Raw genomic sequence first — 24,546 nt, 5'->3', positions numbered from 1 at the left:
CTGAGGTAGAAAAGCCTTAGTATTTCAAAAAATTCTAAAATTTGTAAACAGTAAATTTATTAATATAACCATACCAATGACAATTCATGTCAGCACAAAAAGTGCTGACTATTTGGCTTGTGATACCATTGGGGAAATAAATCTCCACTAGCAGTGGCATCGACCCAGTGGTTGTAAATAAACTCATCATAGATACCAGGACTAAATTTTTCAGTTTCAAATAGGACGTCACTTGGCGTAGAGGTTTAAACGTATTCGGATGTGTCTACTTTTGTGTTTCAAATGTCTGGTTATGTAAATGTATTTCAGTTGTTTCCTGTAATTAGTTAATACTTCAGCTTTATCATGTACATCTTTTGAATATTCATTTTATTAAATTTACTGTTTGCAAAAGTATAAATTACTCTAAATTATAGGGATTTTCTGGTAACTTAACAGAAAACCCTTGCCGTTTTTGGCACAACCTTTTTGATCTTTTGGTCCTCGATGCTGTTCAACTTTGTACTCGTTTCGGCTTTCAAACTTTTGTATCTGTGCGTCACACATAGGTCTTGTGTGGACAAAATACACTTCTGGCGTATTAAAATTTTGAACTTGTTGCCTTTTGTTGGCTGTTGTTCGTGTGATTCTTTGTCAATTGTGTTCTCCAATTTATTTATATTGTAGTCCTGTGTTGTCATTTTGATGTTATATTTCACATGGCCATAAAAGTGCGAGGTTTGGCATGCCACAAAACCAGGTTCAACCCACCATTTTTTCCTTTAAAAATGCCCTGTACCAAGTCAGGAATATGGTCATTGTTATATTATAGTTCGTTTCTGTGTGTATTACATTATAACGTTGTGTCGTTTGTTTTCTCTTATTTTTGAGTGTAAATTCACATTGCGATAAGACGTGTCACGGTACTTGTCTATCCCAAATTCATGTATTTGGTTTTGATGTTATATATATATGTTATATTTGTTATTCTCGTGGGATTTTGTCTATATGTGTTACATTTTAGTGTTATGTCGTTGTTCTCCTCTTATATTTAATGCGTTTCCCTCGGTTTTAGTTTGTTATCCCGATTTTGTTTTTTGTCCATGGATTTATGAGTTTTGAACAGCGGTATACTACTGTTGCCTTTATTTATATATACGCCAGACGCGAGTTTCGTCTACAAAAGACACAAGAGCGCCTGTCATAGTGCAAGTTGATTTAGTGCCACGATATCTAAGTAGCACGAGTTCGAATCCCGCCCAAAGATACCAGGACTCAATTGAGTATATACGCCAGACGCGCGTTATTGCAAACTATGTCGGTAAAACAAGTAAGTGTGAACAATATCAGTCTCTATATGATTTGGTTACCACAGACTGTGGATTATATCGTCGGTGTATACTACTAGAAGATGGATACAATACAAATTGTTCAAGACAAACCATGCCTGGTTTTAATATGTCACACACTTTCTTTCTCTAAATTGATTGTTGTATCAGGCCTTGTATAATATTATGCAGAATAATATTTTCATTTGAATTCAGGATTAAATGAAAATCATTCTATTTAACCACAATATGATACATCAACGTAGTATATCACACAATCCACAGTAAGAGATGCCACCTAACACTGACACATTGTTCGGACTCCCAGCGGACAAGTCTTTGCTCTTACTCTTAAATGATGCGTGTTGAGTGGAGAAGCAGCGTATAACAATTTTAAGTCTAAGTTTGACCCTGCCTAGGATCGAACATATAACCTTCCACACTCAAGTATTCATGTACCAAGTAGATTGTGACAGGCAAAATTAAATATGGCATTGAACCCTTAATATTTTTCATACATGGGACAGTATTGTTACACCAAAACATAAGAACAAAATATAAAGTTCAGTTGGAATTGGGTTCACACCACAGATACATTAAACAGACAGTAACGGTAGGCACTGTGTCTGATATTCATTTGATGAAGACATAATTTTTCATTCAGTTTAATGGACGTCTGTAGCTGGCATGTCAGTAACTGCTAGTAGTCTGTTGTTAATTATGTTTTATTCTCATTTTGTTTAATTTTTTTTTGACATCGCACTCGGACTTCTCTTGACTTTTCTACATTGGCTAGAGGTATAGGTGGAGGGTTAATCTCCCAAAAATATGTTTAACCCCGTCGCATTTTTGCGTCTGTCCCAAGTCAGGAGCCTCTGGTCTTTGTAAGTCTTGTATGATTTTTAATTTCAGTTTCCTGTGTATAATTCGGAGTTAAGTATGACGTCCATTATCACTGAACTAGTATATATATATTTGTTTAGGGGCCAGCTGAAGGACGCCTCTGGGTGCAGGAGTTTCTTGCTGCATTGAAGACCTGTTGATGACCTTCTGCTGTTGTCTGTTATATGGTTGGGTTGTTGTTTCTTTGACACATTCCCCATTTCCAATTTTAGTAGTTCATCGATTCTCAAATTGTACAGGTGAATCTATTACTTATACTGAGAAAAACAGCCATACCACAATAACGTAATTTGGCAAATTAACTATAATAATTAGGTCAAGGTCGGATGAAATATCAATCTCTTCCAACCAGATATAATGGCCTAATTGCTCATAGTATCTGAGAAATAGACCCAACCTGACATGGAAACTCAGCCTACTCTCTACACATGGTGCAATATATTCGAAGTCCCATAACTCCAGTTAAAATGGTTGGACCAAAATAACAGAAGAGTATTGTTGGACCAAAATAACAGAAGAATATGGTCAACTACAGTTGATGGCTAAAATCTTACCATGTATCACAGCTTTATATCAAATGGTCTCAGAAAAGTGAGATTACAAGGTGTTATTGTCATGATACTAAAACAAAAGTCAAGTCATATCATTCCTGTAAAACATTTCAGGAAAGAATGAGAGCTTACTGTTAAATGGTCTCAAAGGAGTTAACCTCACTAAGTGATACTGCCACATTACTAAAACAAATAGCCAAATTCCAATTATCCCATAATTTAAGGCAGTAAGAGCCTATGTCTCACCTACACCTGTGTATCTTTTACAGTTGACATTCTCCAACATTGTACAATCAAAATATTATCTCTGACTTAAATGTATTATTTGTTGAACAGAGTTTCCTATTTAGAATTTCCTCTCTATCTGTTATGGTTTTTGCCCAAAACACAATGCAAAGTAACCATAACAAGTATTTTTCTGCAGATTAATTATTCAAATGTTTATTTTTAGTTTTACATATCTATTTGACATACTCGGCTTAATTCTTTCATTGATTTGTAGAAGTTGTGTATAAAAGTTATAGTATTCTGTTTATTGTCTATTGGATATTTATATTGTGTAAATCCAATAAGCTGTATTTGTTTACAGAAATAATGTATTATTATTACATCATTTGACAAGGCAAACAATGGAAACATTATCATGTGTTTATTATTACTAATAATTCACTATTTTGAGAACAGAATACAAATACATGGCTAATACAACATATTTACTGAATCTCACATGACTAATTAGTGTGCATTAGTATGAAGTTCTCGTTATCATTTCCTATGCTTAAAGTCTAACTTCATACAACACCTACGTATGGTTTGGTGGTCTTTACTTTGATACTTTAACATGTTTAAGATGCAAGTCTGTATCCATCACTTATGATCACTTATTTCATTCTAATATCTTCTGTAAAGTGTATTCATACATTCAAGATATTTCAATATCCTCTCATTTGCTTAAAGCTTGTGGTCTGTATAAAATTTTGAAATCTTATTCAGTTGTAAGCTTTGAGCACATTATAACATTTGATTGTTTCAATGTAAAAGTCTGTTATATTCAGCCATTAACTGAGACTTCTTTACAGCATCCCAAGTCCTCGCTGCATAATGAAACCTACAAATAGAAATGTACATGGATTAACAATACGTAGGGCAAATCAAACTTTTACTTCTGTGATATCAATATAATCAATCAACAAACAATCATTTAGCATTACAATTTTGGTAGTTTAATTTATCTTAGTGTATGGATTTTAAAAATAAAATAGATGTAGCTATTTCAAGGCTGTAATAAAACTTCTTTATTGGAAGGACAACATTCTATTTTACATTAACAGGCTGTTCTAAACCCTGTAAATAATTGTCATCTACAGAATTAATAAAGAACAGATAATATGCAGCGTCTTTTCATTTTTATGTCCATTTCTATATCTAATGACTGTAAGATTCAATGAGCACCATCATCTATAACACTAAACACTTATTATTATCTTCAAACATTGTTCTAGTATTTTAAGTAAATTGTACAAAACATACATGTGATCATAATTGAAAGTATAATAATAGACATGTTTTGGTCAGATCTAAATCAGATGTAGCGGATGTCTTTCCCTCAGTTTTAGTTTGTTACTCAGATTTGTTTTTGCTTAATCAAATTATAACTACTGAACATCAGTATAATACTGTTATCCCATGTAAAGTTGAACAAGTTTCAAATCTATCAATCAATCATTTTTCAACAACCCAACAACACAAAAACAAGAATGTGTCCATAGTACACAGATGCCCCATCCCCACTATCATTTTCTATATTCAGTGGACCATGAAAATTGTGTAAAATCTCTAATTTGGCATTAAAATAAGAAAGATCATATCATAGGGAACATGTGTACCAAGTTTAAAGTTGATTGGACTTCAACTTCATCAAAAACTACCTCGACCAAAAACTTTATCCTGAAGTGGGACAGACGGACAGACGGACAAACAGTCGGACGAACTGACGCACACACCAGAAAACATAATGCCCATAATTAGGCATAAAAAATAAAGTCCAACACAGAATATACAATAATTAACAGGTGCCTATACAATATGTAAACAACTCTTTAAAATGACCAAGAGTCTAAAATGATAATGAATGAACTGAACTGAGACAACCATGATAATTAGTGGCCTTTGGTATAATCTAGATAATTAACTTCAGATAAAAATAATTATTTACCAATTTTTCTCAGACAAAGTTGCATGTGTCAAGTGTTCTCTTGGCATGTAATAAATCTGTTGACGGAGAGAATTAATCAAGTTATCAAAACTTGGATATCCCCTGTAATCTGGTAACAGCATGGACATTGGATCTGCTAATAGAAGAAAATAGGATGTGATGATGGCTGAAATAGTTTATTGTGAATGGCTACTTTAGTGTAAAAGCTGCCTTGTTTGCTAGGACAACAATATAACTAAAAAAAACAATATAGTTGTTAATTTATTAAAACCCTGTAGCTCATAACTGTGAAACTTATTGAAGCAACATTCCAGCAGCGCTTGCATACAGATTATATAGCTCCCAATTGATACAATATTCTCAGACTTTTATTTTCTATCATGATTTCCTTGATAAAGGATTGCTGCTCACAAGGAAGCTATTTAACCAAGAGTTTCAAATAGTGAAGTTGAAATCATTTTTTCCTAAATTTTACGGACGCCATCACAAGTTGGTTGACCATTACAGAATAACCGTTTCACAGATGATATTGGATATGTTCCTTATGTGACCTACCGAATTTGACTATTTACCAGATTTGTAATAACATAAGCAACATGTGCCACATGTGGAGCAGGTTCTGCTTACCCTTCCGGAGCACCTGAGATCACCCCCAGTTTTGGTGGGGTTCGTGTTGCTTAGTCTTTAGTTTTCTATGTTGTGTCTTCTGTACTATTATTTGTCTGTTTGTCTTTTTATTTTAGCCATGGCGTTGTCAGTTTATTTTCAATCTATGAGTTTGACTGTCCCTCTGGTATCATTCGTCGCTCTTTTATTCTATTTTTTATAAATTAATTTATGTCTCATTTATAAAACGCTTTATATATATGTTCACTTTTCATTATTTAGAAAATAGACAGAACTCAATTACAAAATTCATATAAGGTCAATTTTGATTGAACAACATGAAAAAAATATATGGCATCAATTCTATGACTGAGGCCATTGAAGTTTTTATCAATTACTGTGTTGTAAAGGCAGCAAATTATCATAAACTAACTTAAATTTTTAATCACCAACTTAATCAGTTTGATACCTTCAAATAAGCAACTGATACCTGTAAACATTAAACAATAATGTTTTATTAAAAAGATCTTGTAATTTCCTTTTTTTTTGTGAGAAAATTTGATATAGTTTTAAACATATTTATTTATAGTGGATTGCAAAACATTTGTAATAAGCCAATACCTTCTGTTTTCATATCATCTATATTTGGTAACAGGAACAAGTTGACATCTAAATAAACTGTTTTATGATTTAATCCAGGAATAATTTTTCCATCAGCCATAGTTACACCTTCTGAAAAATAGAAAAGTATTTTTTAACAAAAGTCAAATGAGACAATGTTAAGATTTGAAGTGTAGAAGTAACAAAATAACCTTCAGCTTGAGGGTTTTATTCAGTAAATGACATCATGGTTGACCATGAAGTTAACACATCAAGATTGTTCATGAAAAAAAAGTGGTTCTAAACATTACAGAGTAATTTTTAAAAACATTGAATTGCAATGGACAACATGTTGACAATTGTTTCACTGGAGTTATCTACCTTTGTTTATAATTGACAAACTTGAATTAAATCAGATAGATTCGTGAACCATGAACAATTTGTGTAGTTTATCTTAATTAAAAAAGTTTTATTTCAAAACAAGTATGGTTAAATACAGAATCATCTTTTTAATATGTATATCTGAGTAAATATTATTAATTAATTGTTTGACATAGGCATTGCTTTATTATCTATATAATGTACAAACTAGTGCTCTATGCTGCTTGAATTCTGAAAAGAGAGGCTAAAACATACCAAAAGGGGACGATAAATGGCTGACTTGTGTTAAGAGAGCAATATCTCTTGCAAGTAAAAGACACCCTTGTAGATTTAAAAAAAAGAGCAGGCTAATGCCACTACAAGGCAGCACTCACACCCACAAAGTGGAAAGGGATTAATATAAGTTGCAATAACTTGTTTCCCAATCCACTATAAATATGTTCAAACTAAAACCAAAGGGACATTTAAACTTATCAGTCAAAAACAAACTGACAAAAAAATAAGACCACAAAGGCAAACAAGAGTTTAAAAAAAAACACAACATAGAAATCTGAAACATGATCACCACAAATCCCACCAAAAAAAGGGCCAGTCTCAGGTGCTCCAGATGGGTAACATTGGAACATTGGATCATTAAAGATGGAAATGAGATAACAATATGTTAAATTTAACACATATTAAATCATTTATCCAGAACCACTGTTAATCATATTACCTCTTTCAAAGCTATGAAATTATTGGTTTTCCAAGCTGTTATTTACCTAGTATATTTAATTTGGATGTATCAAAAGCCTTCTTGAGTGTATACTGCATACTGCCATAACTCTGTATACTAAAATCATCTCTGTTGGCTTTATTTAATATAAACACTGAAACAAAATTAAAATGCATTAAATATTTGAGCACATGTACACTCAACCTTCATGTATCTTTTCTATAATAGAAAAAGAATAAAAATATATGATTGTAACTAAGGGGATCTAACCAATTGTTTATTAATGAGTGTTTAATATATGATTGTAACTAAGGGGATCTAACCAATTGTCTATTAATGAGTGTTTAATATATGATTGTAACTAAGGGGATCTAACCAATTGTCTATTAATGAGTGTTTAATATATGATTGTAACTAAGGGGATCTGACCAATTGTCTATTAATGAGTGTTTAATATATGATTGTAACTAAGGGGATCTAACCAATTGTCTATTAATGAGTGTTTAATATATGATTGTAACTAAGGGGATCTAACCAATTGTCTATTAATGAGTGTTTAATATATGATTGTAACTAAGGGGATCTAACCAATTGTCTATTAATGAGTGTTTAATATATGATTGTAACTAAGGGGATCTAACCAATTGCCTATTAATGAGTGTTTAATATATTGTAACCAAGGGGATCTAACCAATTGTCTATTAATGAGTGTTTAATATATGATTGTAACTAAGGGGATTTAACCAATTGTCTATTAATGAGTGTTTAATATATGATTGTAACTAAGGGGATCTAACCAATTGTCTATTAATGAGTGTTTAATGATTGTAACTAAGGGGATATAACCAATTGTCTATTAATGAGTGTTTAATATATCTTTTACTGCAAGCTCATTATTCTCCTATCAGCTAAGTCATACATTTGTAGTTATAATCAGAAGAATACAGATTTCATGCAGTCATAGTTGGTCTGCCTGTAATCCTTGGTTAGTACGAATACTTCAACGGGGGACAAAGACAAATTTACAAAAATAAACAATCTTTGACAACCAATTTGGAAAAGAAAATGACATTTTTTAAGTGAGTGACTTTAAACTAAAGGTAAATATTATGTTGCCCAAAATCATAATCTCTTGATAGGTGCATGAGTAACAAGTACCTGAACTGAAATTAAATACTTCTATATGCTTGTATAAAAAGTTGTTCCTTTGAAAAAGCTTACGACCACTTTACAAAGACAATAAAGTTGAGCTTTTAACAAAAGTTTGTGAACATTGCAGAACACATCCTGAATTAATTCTTGGTTACAAAATTTACCAAATTGATACCCCATGAAAATGACTTGTTTGTTTGTATTGACTTGTCATTTTTCTAGTAAGCCCCTGGCCTTGTGGTCATAAACTCAATTATTGTACTCATGCAGACTCAGAAATTAACTTATCAAAATACTGGATTTAGAGTTTCAAGCACAAATTTTGTACTTCAAGTACTTGTTTGGTAAAGTTTTCATGCTGAGACATCAACCTACCAACATTAGGAAAATAATCAGCATTTTCTTCAGGAGAACTATCATGACTAGTTGATGGGGTCGAAGGCTTCAACATTTCTGCTGTTTGTAAAAACCTGCAAGTTAAACAAGATTTTAACATCAATTTTTTTTCACTTTAAAACAAATTTCGATGAATTCTTAATAAAAAAAACCCAGATTATTTCAAAGTCAAAAGCAACTTATAATTATATTTTTCTGCAGAGTTGTAACTGGCCAACACCAAATTCACTTTCCTATATTACTGTAAACCAACCTATTTTCATGGATACTTTATATCTCGTCTAGCCCAATTCTCAAATTTGCTTGATGAAGTTAAGTATTCTTTAAAGGAAGAATCTCAAGTTTTACATATTTGGAACGATTTATATTCACAATATTTTTCTACACCCCAAAGTCGCCCTAATAAATCACTCAAAAAAATTAGTTGGTTTACAGTAATTAAGGTAATATAAAACAGTAGTTTTTGACATATTTGTTTAATGAAAGAATATATTTATCTCAAATAAGTGTTTTGTCATGCATCAATCTGGCAAGTAGAACAAATTCCAAAGACAATATATGATTATCCTACCTGAGTAAACTGGTATCTGTAAACCAGTCCTGTACAACAACAATAATATGACAAACTGTCATCAGAAAAGCTGTCTGTTGAAGTGCCTGAAACATAGAAATGATATTCCAGTTATTCATAAAATACAAAGGATTGAAGACTTTTACGATATGTCTTGACTATGGAAGATGCTACTACAATTCAATACTTTTATCAAACTAAACTTAAAGAGTAATCACTTCTACATATCCTCTCCTCCTTACCAAAGATATTAGAGTTAAGACCTACAAATGTGAAAACAGCCAACAAATTAAATGTTTTCATGTACATTGTGCTTATAAAACACTCTTTGAAACCACTTTGTCTTTCTTCAAGGATATTTGTCCATAAAAAACTAAATATTATTTAAACTTTGTTGTGGTTGGATAGTTTGAAAGGGATTTTGTTGTCTCATTGACACTTTCCAAATTTCCATTCTCTATTGTATATTACATTATTAGATACTCAAAATCAATCTCATGCTTCTGAAAAATAAAGGCTTTATAGCTTGCTGATCTGTGTGAGCCAAGGTTTCATGTTGAAGGCTGTACTTTGACCTATAATGGTTTATTTCTACAAATTGTGACATAGAGAGTTGTTTCATTGGCACTCATACCACATCTTCTTATATCTTTTAAAATCTTCTTGATGTATACTTTCTGGGATATGACATTTATGAAGCAATAACATAATTTGGCAAAACAAACAAAAGACATTTTTCTTTGTATATTCTTTTTTATCAATTTTCATGGTCATATTTTACTGTTTTTCATTTTGATTCCAATCAAGATGTTATTAACAACATACTCATTGATGTTAGCAATCTAATGTGTGAATGTATATTTTTCAGAATACAGTAAATGCAGAATTAAATAAAGCAAATCTTCACAAACAACAACGTAAGAATAAATGTAATTCCTCTTCACCTAAGAAGTTAGAGGAACTTAAATAATATTATCAATTATTCTGATATTGCAATTGTTATAATGTTATAAATTATCTTGTTATTATAATTGTAAGTTTTGTATTTATCAGGCTAGCAGTTTAACTAATAAATAAGAGTAGGGCATCATATTTTTTATTTGCTGTAAAAATTAAAGAAAGTATGTATAACTTTGTTAAAAAGACTCCCTGAATGACGGTATGTGCCAAACATGATATGCCTTCAGCCAACTACTTGTAAAAACTGTTTGTGAGACTCCTAAAAAAAAAGTAAGATGTAAAAAAGTGTTTTCCTCAAATGATCTTTTTAGTTAGTATGTTTAATAGCTTTGGCGTAGACTTTTCTGAAAACCTTTTTTTTTTAAAACAAAAGAAAACAATACTTACTTGTATTTCCATGTAATTCTCTACTGTTGTAAATTCTGTGGAGACTTTTTTGTCATTTTTGATAAACTGTTCTAAGACTGAAGCACTCAATATAGGCTGCAATATAGTTTATTGAATAAATGCACATTTTTACCCATATGGGTTAAAGGCATACATAAATCAACATAATAATTTTACAATACATCATACAAAAAAAAAAGAAAAAAAAGAACAAAACATTATATACATATATATGTATCTATCATGCAGTTGTCGAGTCCACCCTCCTCAGTGACCATGACTTTTTAACAAATGGAGCAGCATACTGCATAATTGACAGACACAAAAGAAATAAAAACCAATTTATCCAAATTATCCATATAATCTATATCGGAATAGATATTTCTAACTTTCTGCAAAAATTCAAATCTCAAATCTTTATGTTTTGTACATGTAATTAAAAATCGTTCTTCATCATCTTTTTTATTTAGACAACAATGTTGACATAAACATTCTTCCCTTTTTATATTTTTGTACCTACCCCTTTCAATTTCCAAAATATGGTCTCTTAACCTTAATTTAGTAAATTCTTTCCTTATTTCAAAACTATTCTCTTAAAGAATGACAATACAATTACTCTTTTATTATGATAATATATAAAATGATTTTAATTTAATACTGAATTTGATTTTGAAAAACTTTGTTCAGTACACTGTGATGACAAATGTAGACATTTGTGGGATGCAGAAAACAGAAATATAATATTATATATTATGTACAATATATAGGCAGCATACATCTTGATGTGTTATAAGGATGTAAGAGTTTTGACAGTTGACAAGCACTTTTTATATTGAATCTCAAGACTTCTTCTTGTTAGTCTCTAACAAAGAATTAACTTCTCCCCCTATTATGCTGTGGAGAATTTTGAGTTTAGAATACTGTACTATTAAACATTATTGAATGTGATTTTTTTTTAAGCTTTGATGGAGGTTGTTGTTATGTTTTATACTGAATGTACTGTGGAATTAGTATGTTTTGTAGGATACCAATTACGGTGGAATTTGCAGTTAAATAAACAAACCACAAATTTTAAATGTTCATTGAAGTTCATATTTACTAAAGGCTTGTTTTAATACACACTTTGACAAATAAAAAAAATAAAAACTTACCTCACTCCCCAAAAAAATGAAACCAAAGAAGATTAAGATATTTCAATAGGACTTAGTGAGACCAGCTGCTTCGTGAGACCAGCTATTTCAATGCCTCCAGAGTGACATACCTGTGTATCTAAGAATATAACTCTCTGTCCAGTAACAAACATATCTATACCATCAGTCAGGTGGACACACGATTCCTGGCAATCTCTATTTTGAGGTGCAAATATGTAACTTCTGGAATGTATAAAAATGATAAACAATTTTCATTAATATTAATAAATTGATTGATTGAAAGATTGGTGTTAAATGTCACTTTCAGCACTATTTGTGTTTTTTGTGGCTGTCAGTTTTGATTGGAGGAGGAATCCTGACTTCCCAGAGAGAAACACCAACCTTTATTTGGTAAACTGACAATCCTAGCCAGTTAAGACTGGAAAGGAGTCCACCTTCAATATATCAGTACAGTATTTGTAATCAAACCAGTATAAAGATTTGATCTAGATTTGTTATCATGGCAATAAATATTGTCTTTGACCACTTAAAGGTAACTAGGGTCATTGATAATAACCTTAGTATTTGGGTTTCCATCTCATATACAAGATATCTTCTAATTTTTACAATATCCACACTTTATCATTATTTTACGAAATTTACCTTTGATCTTTCCTTTATCAGTACAGAAGAGTGATATGAAAAATTATAGCTAGAAACCAATGACAAACATGCTGTTGTCAATGTTAATGGCTCAAGCGAGATCTATAATGATCACTTTAAATAATTACCTGAGAGAGTCTTCAGGTGAGTTTCCTGCCAATAAAGACAAAATGGTGGATTTGCCTACACCTTGCCCACCTATTACACCAATGACTAGGAAATCTGTCTGATCTACTAACATCTGTAATATATATTCATTATTTGGTGACTTGATTTTGTATGTACATATATATGTACATGATTTTTTCAATTGTTTCAATCAATATGCAGCAAGGATCAACATTTTTCACAAGCAACTTATACATATATCTGAATGAATAATGTAAAAAAAACATCATGTATACAGTTTAACATTACTTTCTATAAAATGTACACTACCATTGCCTCAACCACCTTATATCTTACCTCCATTCCAGTTTCTATCCAGTTCTGATTATCATCCACCAGTTTGACTGGGTGTATCATCTCTGGAGGTAAAGCAAGTCTGCTCTGACTAGAACCTGTAAAATTACTTTGCTTTAGGAGTGTGATCTTACTAGTAAAGCAAGTCTACTACAATTAGACACCGGTGAAATAACTTTGCTTTTTGATTGTGATCTTTCTAGTAACTTATAATATCTGTATAGATTATAGAATAAAATAAAACATTTCTTGTTATTTACATAATTGAAAGGTATCCCTAACATAATGTCACTAGGTATTGTTACTTATATTTGCATCTGTTTACTCATTGGGTAAAACCATATGGAATCATCTTTTGAAAAACTTTATATTCACCTAAGGAGAATCCTGAAAGGTTAATAATACAAGATTTGGAATAGCTAAGGTGTACCTAAATAGTTATTATCCTAGGCAAAGACAGTGATGAAGGTTTATGACAACATGCAAATTCTGTTTTTGGATGGTTTTTTTTTTTATCTTTGTTAAAATTAAGTAAATTTCATTGAACAATAACATATTTTAAAACTACCAAAGCCGGTCCTACTAAAAAGCGCCCGGGAGCGCCCGAGAGCGCCCGGGAAAAGAAAAAGCGCCCGGGGAAAAGAAAAAGAGCCCGGAGAAGGAAAATTAGCGCCCGGAGAAGAAAATTATAATACATTGTATAATAATATTTTCTTACAATATGTTTTTTCCTGAAAAAAAAAATAGTCATTGCTTGTTTTGTCCTTAATATAAATGGGGATATGTACGATGCTACATTTAAAGTGTTGTTGCACTTTTACATTTTGATTTCAAAATGGTATATTAGTAAGTAAATAAATATAAATAAGAGTATATAGAAGAATCATGAATGATATTGTCTTCGATTAAAACGTATATTTTGTTATTTAAAAATAATCAGTGCCCGAGGTGTTATATTTTCGCAACTGCATGCATGGTGAACACTTTTTTATGCAGATACTGATACAGATTTATTATATCTGTTTTATATATATACTTCATGAGTATAAAACTTAAACTGTTTCAATGGATTTGCTTATCAGGGTTTTAATGCTTAAGTTTTAAATTTAAACCAAAGTCCTGCACTTTGTCCACTTGTTTTAACTACGGTACATGTATAGAACTGCTTTATTTGCTGATTTATTATGTGTAACTCTTTTAATTTTGTTTAAATTAATATTTATCAGTGAAATTTAAGTTGTGTTATACATTTTTCATTTTGATATCGTTTTTGAAAAACATGTCTTTTGATGTCTTACATATAAATCTTCCGCATAAACTGTGTGTCTTTCTCTCGAAACATTATTTATATATTATTGTTAAAGTTGAAACATTCATACTTGTTTTTGTGCTTTATTACAAATGTCTATTATCTGAATTTGCAAAATACTTGTCTAAAATTAAAAAAAAAAATGTTCATAACTTATTTCATCGACACAAAATTGTCTCATGCCAATAAAATATTTTTCATATTTTCCCCGGGCGCTATATTTTCTTCCCCGGGCGCTTTTTCTTTTCCCCGGGCACTATATTTTCTTCCTCGGGCGCTTTTTCTTCACCCGGGCGCATTTTAGTAGGACCCACCAAAGCAGAACATATATTTTATATCATGTATATAATCAAAGAGCTGAATAGCTCTGAGGGGAAAGACGGCCCTTGTTTCTATTTAATTATGTTTTTGGAAAGGGGGGGGTATCTTTTGATAGTTTTCATATGAAGAATGAAAAAGAGAACAGCTAGAACATGTAGAAAGGTTGACAATATTGAAATCAATTGTTGTTTATGTAATTTCATTTCCTTAGTTTAGGATTCAATTTGGACCAATGAAAGAGATCTGCATCTTCTAAATCTAAACATTTGATTAAAGTTGATAGCTAATTATAAAACTCAACTGAATTCTGTCATTTCACAGCAACTACAATATTTTCTGAAATCTTGATTGTGTACTACTGAACTGCAGGCTCGGGCCATTTTCCATTTTTTGTGACAGTTCTCTTGGATTTTTAGGTTTTTTCTTTAGAAAGTGTGGACTGAAAAATCTATTCAGTTTTAAATTTCCAATGAATTTTATGAAGTTCGGAGTTATAACTCTCATCACAGGGAATCAGGTACTAATAAAAAAAACAATATGAGAGATGTAAACTGTGTGAAGCTTGTTTCCAAATCTTAATTTTGAAATATTTGTAAATAATAAATATGTTTAAACTACAAAATGCAAATTTTTTTTTTTTTTTTTTTTACCATTACAATGATTATGTAGGTACACAAAAATTTAGTTTTAATAGAAGACTACTAATCCAATGAAATGTTACATTTGAAGTATTTAAATGAGACAATATCTGAAAAAGTCTAGTTTTTGGCAATAAGAAAAAACCAAATAAAAATCTTTAGACCCGGTATTTTAATAGCACAATCGAAGAACACACATTGGGGATCTAGGAACTGTTGTCTGTAATTCAAATACTTGTTTAATAAGGAAACAATGGCAATTTAAAAAATGGTACAAAAAAAATCCAGTTCTTTCCTGTTACCAAAGTGAATCAGTTTTAAAAAGTTTCTAATGGGAATAAGGAATAAGTTTAAGACACTATTTGTGGTTTACTAGTATATCCTGCAATAGTTTATCAAATGCCAATTATTGATTTTAGCATTTGCAATACAAAAGGTTTAGAAATATACTTAAATATAGTCAGATATGTCGGTAACATGAAAGAATCTTGAGTAACAGGACAACGGTAACAGGACAGAGTTGGTAACAGAAAGGATTTTTCTGCTTTATTTTAAAGTTTAAGAAAAATAAATCATTTTAGATTGGTCACAATTGGAAGATAGCAGCAAACAATGTCATTTATCCTTTGAAACTGTATTTGCAAGATGAAAAATCTGCCCAGGTAATGAAAAATTCTAAAATAAATTCCTTTCTGTTACTATCTACTATACTAGAATTGCACAATGTTCTCTGCTGTTATCAACAGCAAAAAACCTATTTTTTTATTCAATATACTGTATATTATTTTGAAATTTATTTGATATGGAGGTGATAACTTATATTAAATGAAATGGTTGGCATATAGTAGATTAACTGTTCGATTCTTCAGTGAAATTGTCTTGAACATCCTTCCTGTAACTGATGATGGTTATGCTGTTACTTTTGATCAGGTAACATGACAGAACGTAACAGAAAGGAATTACGCGATAGTTTTTGTCCTTTTTATCACATTAAATGTAAGTGTATTTCCTGTGACATATAACTTTTAAAAAGATGATATAAAAACACACTTAATGTTGTGGTGCACACTTAAAAATATTCTCAGAAAGTGTAAAAAAAGGCTATAACAGGATAGAACACCAATAAGTATTTTTCTATAAATTCTTACCTTGGATGGGCTTGAATTTTCAAACCTGGCCGCCTTTCCAACTATTTCTTTGTACTAATACATTCAGGGAATGATGCTCTTCACAATACATAATGGGAAAATAACTTTTGGTCTTGTAAACGTTTCCACAGGTAAAAAAAACCAGTGGTAACAGGAGGGAAATCACCCCTGGGGACAAATTTTTTTTCTCTTAAAATTTGCAAAATTTTATTACATGCTATAGTTATATTATAAAAAGACAAATTAGGGGCAAGTTTATTAAATAATATATCATATATGTGAGAATCAGACGCCTGTTTAGTTAATTTGGATATTATTTGTATGATTTAGTTTTCAAAAAAACACAGGGGACAACATGATTTTAGAGGGGGTTGAACATTTAAATTACAATATTTTATTGGAAGAAATATAAGAATGAGTGTTTAATTGACAGGCCATGGTGCATTATATAATTTAGTTTATACTAAAACTTAAAATTTTCAAAAAAGATGATTGAATAAAAAAATAATTGCTGGTGAAGTGCGGGACATGGAAATTAGACTTTTTCAGATATTGTCTCAAATACATTAACTTTTATTTTAGTGGATAATTACTCATCAATTGAGGTGCTCCTGAATTGGAGGAAGATTCTCAGAATTTTTACAGAAAAAGTGGTATCACTAATTAGCGACAAGAAGAATTTTAGCGACAAGAAGCGACAAGAAGAATATTTTTTTCTTGTCACTAAATAGTCTTCTTGACGCTTCTTGTCGCTTTTTGACGCTTCTTGTCTCTGATTAGTAGGACTCGAAAAAAGTAATAAAATAGTTTCTTTCCCCTGTCTCATGTAACCCCACGATCTTTGTTGATTTTGAAAGTTTTTGACCTACAAATTAAAGTATTGTATGTTGATGTTTAAATCATCTACAGTAAACAATATTATGTTTAGATTTAACAAATACAAATTTGTATTTAGTGCTCGATCTCTAAGAATGATTGAAATATTAAACCAGTGAACTGGTGAAGGATATCCCTGCTTCTTCCAAGAATGACGTCACTATAAAATGCAATGTAGGTTAGATATATTTAGAATATCTCGTCATACTAATTTTTCCGGATTGTAAAATAAGCGTTAATAGTGTAAAGGAGAGTTCAAGATACGATAATTTTGTGAGAAACAGAAGGGAAATGTGTAAAAAAGTGTTTAAAGTCAAACTATTCATTTCTGGGTCTCCTTCTCTTCAATCTAAGTAAGATTTGTTGGGGGGTTTTCCACACTTTAACATGTATAAAATCAAAATGAATGATGTGAGGGAGTGTCACTCTGGTCAACCCCATAGGGGATTGACGGCTTGAAGCCGTCTTTCCCCAAAAACAAGGAGCAGTTAAATAGCTTGAATAAATACCAGAAAATAAGAGATGCATAAAAAACACATATAATAGAACAATACTGTGGTTTCATTATTATCCGTTGGATACTAATTTTGGTGGATTTCTTGGGTACAGGCCTAGGGGAACCATGAATTTAAAGGTTTAACAAATTACAAATTTTCTTAAGAAATATATGCAGATTTTTCCAAAACCATGAATTTAAATATCCACAAATACGCAAGTTTTCCTCAATCCACGAATATTCATACCCACAAAAATAAATAAATCAACAGTAGTTGACTTTTGATATCCGATGATGTGATGGTTTGTGAACTCGAAAGAAAATATTATTCACCCTCAGCCATTGGCCACAGTGAATATCATATCTCTTGGGTTGATAATTCACTGTTTCAACATCATCATTAACAAATTAGTGTATCATAATATCAAGTTTAGACATTCTATATCTCTTAAAAATAGCTATAAAAATTTACTGTCAGAGATGAGTGTTTGCTGTGATAAATGTCTGTGTAACTGTGGAGTTGCCTCCCCTGATGTGTCATCTTTCCTCACCATGACAACAGGTTTATCTTGTGACTTTGTTATTGATACTTGACTCAGTGTCTACAAGGTACAAGTAAAGTAATCTAAATATATAATTATTATATATATTCTATTATATCATTCTGTTATTGATACTTGACTTAGTGTGTACAGCGATAAAGTAAAGTAGCATTAAAGAATAATCTACAAAATGTAAATATCTAATTATCAATCTACATGATCTAATATAATTTAATTTGGGATGTAATGCGTCTTCTGATTGGCTGACGTCATTTTGTTTATCATATCATAGACACAATTTTGTTATGTGACCATACATTTTTTCATGATTTACACCGGTTTAAAATGGAATTTAGAATTAAATTATAAGAAATGACTGTAATATTTTTTCTGTCTATTCAAAATAACATAAAAATTGTGGTGCACACTGTAGATAACCCGCTACACGCGTTATTCAGTGTGCACCACATTTTTTATGTTATTTCTTCATAGACAGAAAAAATATTACAGTCATTCCTTAAATGACGATCTCCTTTCACTTTGTAAATAACAGTGTCATAAAAATATATATATATATCTATATATGTATTGAGGGCAGATAAATATAGATTCTACCACTGCATCAAGTGTGATACGATATTTATCCACTCCAGACAGTTAAATTTTCAAATCTAAAACGCGAGGCTTGCCCGAGCGTTTTAAATATTTAAAATTTAACTGTCGAGAGTGGATAAATATCGTATTACATGAGATTTGGTGGTAGAATCAGTTTCTCTAATGATTTTTATGCAGTATGCAGGCAAACTTATTCCTTCTTCTGAAAAGATGTGTTCTTTTTATGTGATGTCATCAGGCATGGTCACCTTTTTTCATGACGTCACAATAGGAAATTCAGAAGAAAAGCAAGAAAATTTGTGGTGAGATAATTAAAAACAAAATTAATCTAATGACACTAGCTACGAGAAGCATAAAAAATCTAACATCTTTTTTTATTTGCTCAATCAATAATGAAATACAAATAGTGTAAATAATAATTAGCTTTTTGCATCCAGTATGGTTCAATTTTGTCAAAATAAGCTAAAAAACATTGATTTTGAATTATTCACTTGCAAGTGAATAATTCAACCTCATTGAACCTGTATTCATGTGAACTTCAATTTAACCCATTAGCTTGAGATGGATAACACGTGAATTGTATGTGTAAACTTATTTAAAGGAAAAGAATGTCAACATTGAAAGTGAAACAAAGGTAAATGATTTGATTGACTGGTTTCGATCCAAAAAAAATATTCTTATACTTATATTCTTATACAAGTAAAAACTACCGGTATGATAAACATTTATTTTTCATCTATAAAATGAAATTAAATAGACCTAGAATAATCACACAGCACTTGTTTATTTTAAACTATTTATATATGTTTACATCGCTTATATGGTCATCGTATGACTATAGAGGTCAACTCGATAATTAATTAGATGATGTCTGGAGTAAAATACACACGAAACGAAGCTACGTATTTTCATGTGTGTGCCCTGTTAATTAATTATTTTAGACTTTTAATAGTTTGGATAGACTTTTTACATTGTTATAAATAAAATATGAGATTTTGAATTAAATCGGTGAACATGAATTTGACAGCTTTACTAGGTCCCCTTTAAAAGAGTAACCCCATATTTTGTATGTGCCTGTCCTAATTCAGGGGCCTTTATGTTTCCAATAATTCTTCTTTTGATTAAATGTTTTTAGCAAAAATCAGGCCATTGGTTTTCTCTAGCTAATGAATTGTTCTACAATGTTCTACATTTTGTGCCTTTTACAGGTTATATACTGTATGGATTTTGCTCAATGTTGAAGACTGTACCCTATACTGCAGCTGTTTACATTGCTAATCATGAGGGTAGGAATACCCTTTACCGTCAAGCAAAAAACAGCAATTTTCTACTACTGTTAGCATCAAATTGGTTAAAATTTTACTGTGATTCCTCAAAATATCCTTATCATGAATTGTCAGAGGTCTTAAATACATGTAATTATCATTAACGTTGTTTTTGGAAAATAGTTAACCCTGATGCATAAGTTACATGTATTGCTTATATCAAATGTGTATAAACCTTTGACATAAATTTCTTTGAACTTAAATGAAAAGTGTTGACACAATAAGAGTGCTTCAAATGTTAATTTTTCATACCATTTACATTTCTAAACACATCAAAATTGTCATGATTGTTAATTTGCCCCGATTTCAAACTTGTACAAACATTTTCTGATGTTGTTTAATAGTTATAGCTGCTGCACATTACCTGTTCTTGTGACGGCTTTGCTAGGATAATTGGTGGCTTAGCAACTTCAGGTGGCTCATATTCCCTTTCCTGTTAACAAAGGAGTAAAATAAGTAAGTGATGGCTTTGCTAGAATAATTGGTGGCCTACATGTACATGTAGGTGGCTCATATTCCCTTTCCTGTTAACAAAGGAGTAAAATAAGTTAGTGACGGCTTTGCTAGAATAATTGGTGGCCTAGGTGGCTCATATTCCCTTTCCTGTTAATAAACAAGTAAAATAAGTTAGTGACGGCTTTGCTAGAATAATTGGTGGCCTAGGTGGCTCATATTTCCTTTCCTGTTAATATTAATAAACAAGTAAAATAAGTAAGTGATGGCTTTTCTAGAATAATAGGTGGCCTAGGTGGCTCATATTTCCTTTCCTGTTAACAAAGGAGTAAAATAAGTAAGTGATGGTTTTGCTAGAATAATTGGTGGCCTAGGTGGCTCATATTTCCTTTCCTGTTAACAAAGGAGTAAAATAAGTAAGTGATGGTTTTGCTAGAATAATTGGTGGCCTAGGTGGCTCATATTCCCTTTCCTGTTAACAAAGGAGTAAAATAAGTAAGTGATGGTTTTGCTAGAATAATTGGTGGCCTAGGTGGCTCATATTTCCTTTCCTGTTAACAAAGGAGTAAAATAAGTAAGTGATGGTTTTGCTAGAATAATTGGTGGCCCATGTGGCTCATATTTCCTTTCCTGTTAACAAAGGAGTAAAATAAGTAAGTGATGGTTTTGCTAGAATAATTGGTGGCCTATGTGGCTCATATTCCCTTTCCTGTTAACAAAGGAGTAAAATAAGTAAGTGATGGTTTTGCTAGAATAATTGGTGGCCTAGGTGGCTCATATTTCCTTTCCTGTTAACAAAGGAGTAAAATAAGTACATTTTGTAAGTGATGGTTTTGCTAGAATAATTGGTGGCTTAACAACTTCAGTTGGCTCATATTCCCTTTCCTGTTAACAAAGGAGTAAAATAAGTAAGTGATGGTTTTGCTAGAATAATTGGTGGCCTAGGTGGCCCATATTTCCTTTCCTGTTACAATGGTTAACAAACAAGTCAAACTGAATAATTGGTGGCTTAGCAACTTCAGGTGGCTCATATTTCCTTTCCTGTTACAATAGTTAACAAACAAGTCAAACTGAATAATTGGTGGCTTAGCAACTTCAGGTGGCTCATATTCCCTTTCCTGTTACAATGGTTAACAACAAGTCAAACTGAATAATTGGTGGCTTAGCAACTTCAGGTGGCTCATATTTCCTTTCCTGTTACAATGGTTAACAAACAAGTCAAACTGAATAATTGGTGGCTTATCAACTTCAGGTGGCTCATATTCCCTTTCCTTTTACAATAGTTAACAAACAAGTCAAACTGAATAATTGGTTGCTTAGCAACTTCAGGTGGCTCATATTCCCTTTCCTGTTACAATAGTTAACAAACAAGTCAAACTGAATAATTTGTGACTTATCAACTTCAGGTGGCTCATATTCCCTTTCCTGTTACAATAGTTAACAAACAAGTCAAACTGAATAATTGGTGGCTTATCAACTTCAGGTGGCTCATATTTCCTTTCCTGTTACAATAGTTAACAAACAAGTCAAACTGAATAATTGGTGGCTTAGCAACTTCAGGTGGCTCATATTTCCTTTCCTGTTACAATAGTTAACAAACAAGTCAAACTGAATAATTGGTGGCTTAGCAACTTCAGGTGGCTCATATTTCCTTTCCTGTTACAATAGTTAACAAACAAGTCAAACTGAATAATTGGTGGCTTATCAACTTCAGGTGGCTCATATTTCCTTTCCTGTTACAATGGTTAACAAACAAGTCAAACTGAATAATTGGTGGCTTAGCAACTTCAGTTGGCTCATTCCCTTTCCTGTTAACAAACAAATCCAAATGGTATGTCAATGTATGAACATGTAGCAATCCTTGTGCAATACATTTAAATAACACAATCTTGATAATAAAAGAGTGGACACACAGAAATGTCTCCCCATATAAATCTACTAATGTAAATAGCTAAATGATCGATCAGCAGACAGCCTTTGACCTATCTATTATACACAAAAAAAGTATATACAAATAAGTATCATACTAATGTACTAAATTATATTATGTTTACCTAAGTATATATCTCTATTTCTATGGAAGGCAGTGTTTAGAGTCTTAACTAAACCATTGGAATAAATATTTAAAAACAATGTAATTAAGTTTACATACTCAATGTACCAAATAGTCATATGTATATATAGACAGGAAAATGGTATCTTGAATAATGAGTGATTTGAGTGTGAGAAAGATAGTGTGTTAGTTATCATTGAGTGGAGGTCAAGGTTTTCTGCATTGACCATGTTGACAGTGTAAAAAAGGCAGTTGTAACATGTGTAAGTCTGGTAGGTGTAGAAGAATGAAAGTTTTGAGCTACTCAAGGTGTCACATGTCTCCGTCTTCAGCAACAAGTAAAACAAACTTGTTTCTAAAATGTTACTTATGAAAATGTAGTATTTTATGAATGCTGTTTAATAATGCCACTTCTTTTGCCTTCGATTATTGTTTTTTGATTTTTAATAAATTTCAATCGCGCAGGTGTATTCTGCTTCATTAGTATTTTCAAATTTTGTACAGGTTAAAACCATTTCTAAGCAATATTTAGTACATGTTGTAACATGTACAAGGTACTTTTGTACATGTTATAACTTGTGTTTTAGCATTGTACAAATTATAACATGTCATGCATGTACAATATGTTTGTACAGGTTACAAACCTGTACAAAATTGCAACTTGTACACGACATATATATATCAATCAAAGATCTGGAAATATTTTCACCTTCAGTCATTTTGAGATAAATTAATTTAAACATGCTAAACGTTGATGCCTTTTAAAAAATAAAGATAGGGGTCAAAATCACATTACTGCATGAGTATGCTCATACTCGTAGCATCAACTAATTTGTTCAACTGTTGCATTGCATTTACTTCATGAATTTTCCTACCATTTTTCTAAAATCATTCAAGAGCAATTAAGGGAAGGCAACAGTCTAAAAATGAAATGATTATAACAACTCATTCAAAAGGATAATTTTCTCAGTCATGGCTTATGTTTCTTTTGATTTTGAATTAAAGGAACAATACTTAAACGAGCAACTATCATGATTATTGACTCATTTTCGGGATTAGTTTTGTTTAACAAATTCACAGGAAATCATTAGCTTTTTAATTTTTACCTATGATAGTGGTTGAATATTAATGATAATAGTTGCACTTGCTTTATTTAGCATGACATCATTTTAAATGTAGGATTTAGTGTCTAATCTGGGGAAGAGAATTTCAAGCATGCGTATTACATACATGTAGTAAACAAAGCACATGTGTCCGTAGTGAAAAAAATACTTTTTTTCTACGTAAAATTTAAATCAAGTTTTAATTTAGATTTAAATCTGACAATTGTCTTAGCATTATTGTTATCCCACAAGGACGTGGTGTGTCAGTGTAAGATCACCACGATGGACGGAGGCCAGAGGGTGATCTAACACTGACGCACCAAGTCCGAATTAATTTATCTTTCAACATACAATGTACTAGTCCAAATAATTACGACGTCTGGCCAGGCTATTTAAAAACTTTTTCTGGGACGCCTTCCTACAACGTCTGGCAAGGCTATTTTAATTTATTTTTTTCTCAGACGTCGTAATTATTTGGACTATCAACCAAGGACGTATATTAGATGTTAGTTATACATCCTTGCATGTATCAACATACTACTTTTCTCCCCCTTCCACTTGGCAACATATCTCGTCTCCTCGGGCGTCGTCTTCCACCACCGCCTCTGTCACGGTCACGGTCTCGATCTGATCGATGGTCTCGATGATCTGAAGCTTCTGACATGTTT

At 31.5% G+C, this 24,546-nt stretch overlaps 1 protein-coding gene across 2 annotated transcripts; it reads right to left on the bottom strand.

Annotated features, from left to right (window-relative positions):
• Nucleotides 1-3,395: 3,395 nt before the first annotated feature.
• On the bottom strand, nt 3,396-24,542 carry LOC139511181 (nonsense-mediated mRNA decay factor SMG9-like). 2 transcript variants are annotated; one of them, XM_071297761.1, is made up of 13 exons: nt 24,417-24,542; nt 20,634-20,702; nt 18,260-18,389; nt 13,003-13,097; nt 12,666-12,778; nt 12,006-12,117; nt 10,745-10,840; nt 9,398-9,483; nt 8,806-8,900; nt 7,325-7,432; nt 6,204-6,314; nt 4,977-5,112; nt 3,396-3,869 (listed from the first exon to the last, which is right to left on the bottom strand). In XM_071297761.1, the coding sequence occupies exons 1-13, from the start codon at nt 24,540-24,542 to the stop codon at nt 3,791-3,793; spliced, it is 1,356 nt and encodes a 451-aa protein (XP_071153862.1). In that variant the 3' UTR covers nt 3,396-3,790. The 2 variants fall into 2 exon arrangements, with proteins under 2 accessions (XP_071153862.1, XP_071153863.1); XM_071297762.1 differs by having other exon boundaries at nt 4,977-5,109.
• Nucleotides 24,543-24,546: the final 4 nt, after the last annotated feature.

Source organism: Mytilus edulis, chromosome 2 (assembly GCF_963676685.1).
Source record: "Mytilus edulis chromosome 2, xbMytEdul2.2, whole genome shotgun sequence".
Taxonomy (NCBI): domain Eukaryota; kingdom Metazoa; phylum Mollusca; class Bivalvia; order Mytilida; family Mytilidae; genus Mytilus; species Mytilus edulis.
The sequence above is the reverse complement of the archived record's forward strand: the minus strand, read 5'-3'. Positions and strand labels throughout refer to the sequence as shown.

Bases quoted from the DNA above. Each gene is read 5' to 3' on its own strand.
- LOC139511181 (XM_071297761.1), bottom strand. From the start codon at position 24,542: ATGTCAGAAGCTTCAGATCATCGAGACCATCGATCAGATCGAGACCGT. The intron at 20,703-24,416 runs GTATGTTGATAC...CTTTGTTAACAG, and splicing joins GTGGAAGGGGGAGAAAAGTA to GAAAGGGAATATGAGCCACC. The intron at 12,118-12,665 runs GTAATTATTTAA...TATACATTCCAG, and splicing joins TCACCTGAAGACTCTCTCAG to AAGTTACATATTTGCACCTC.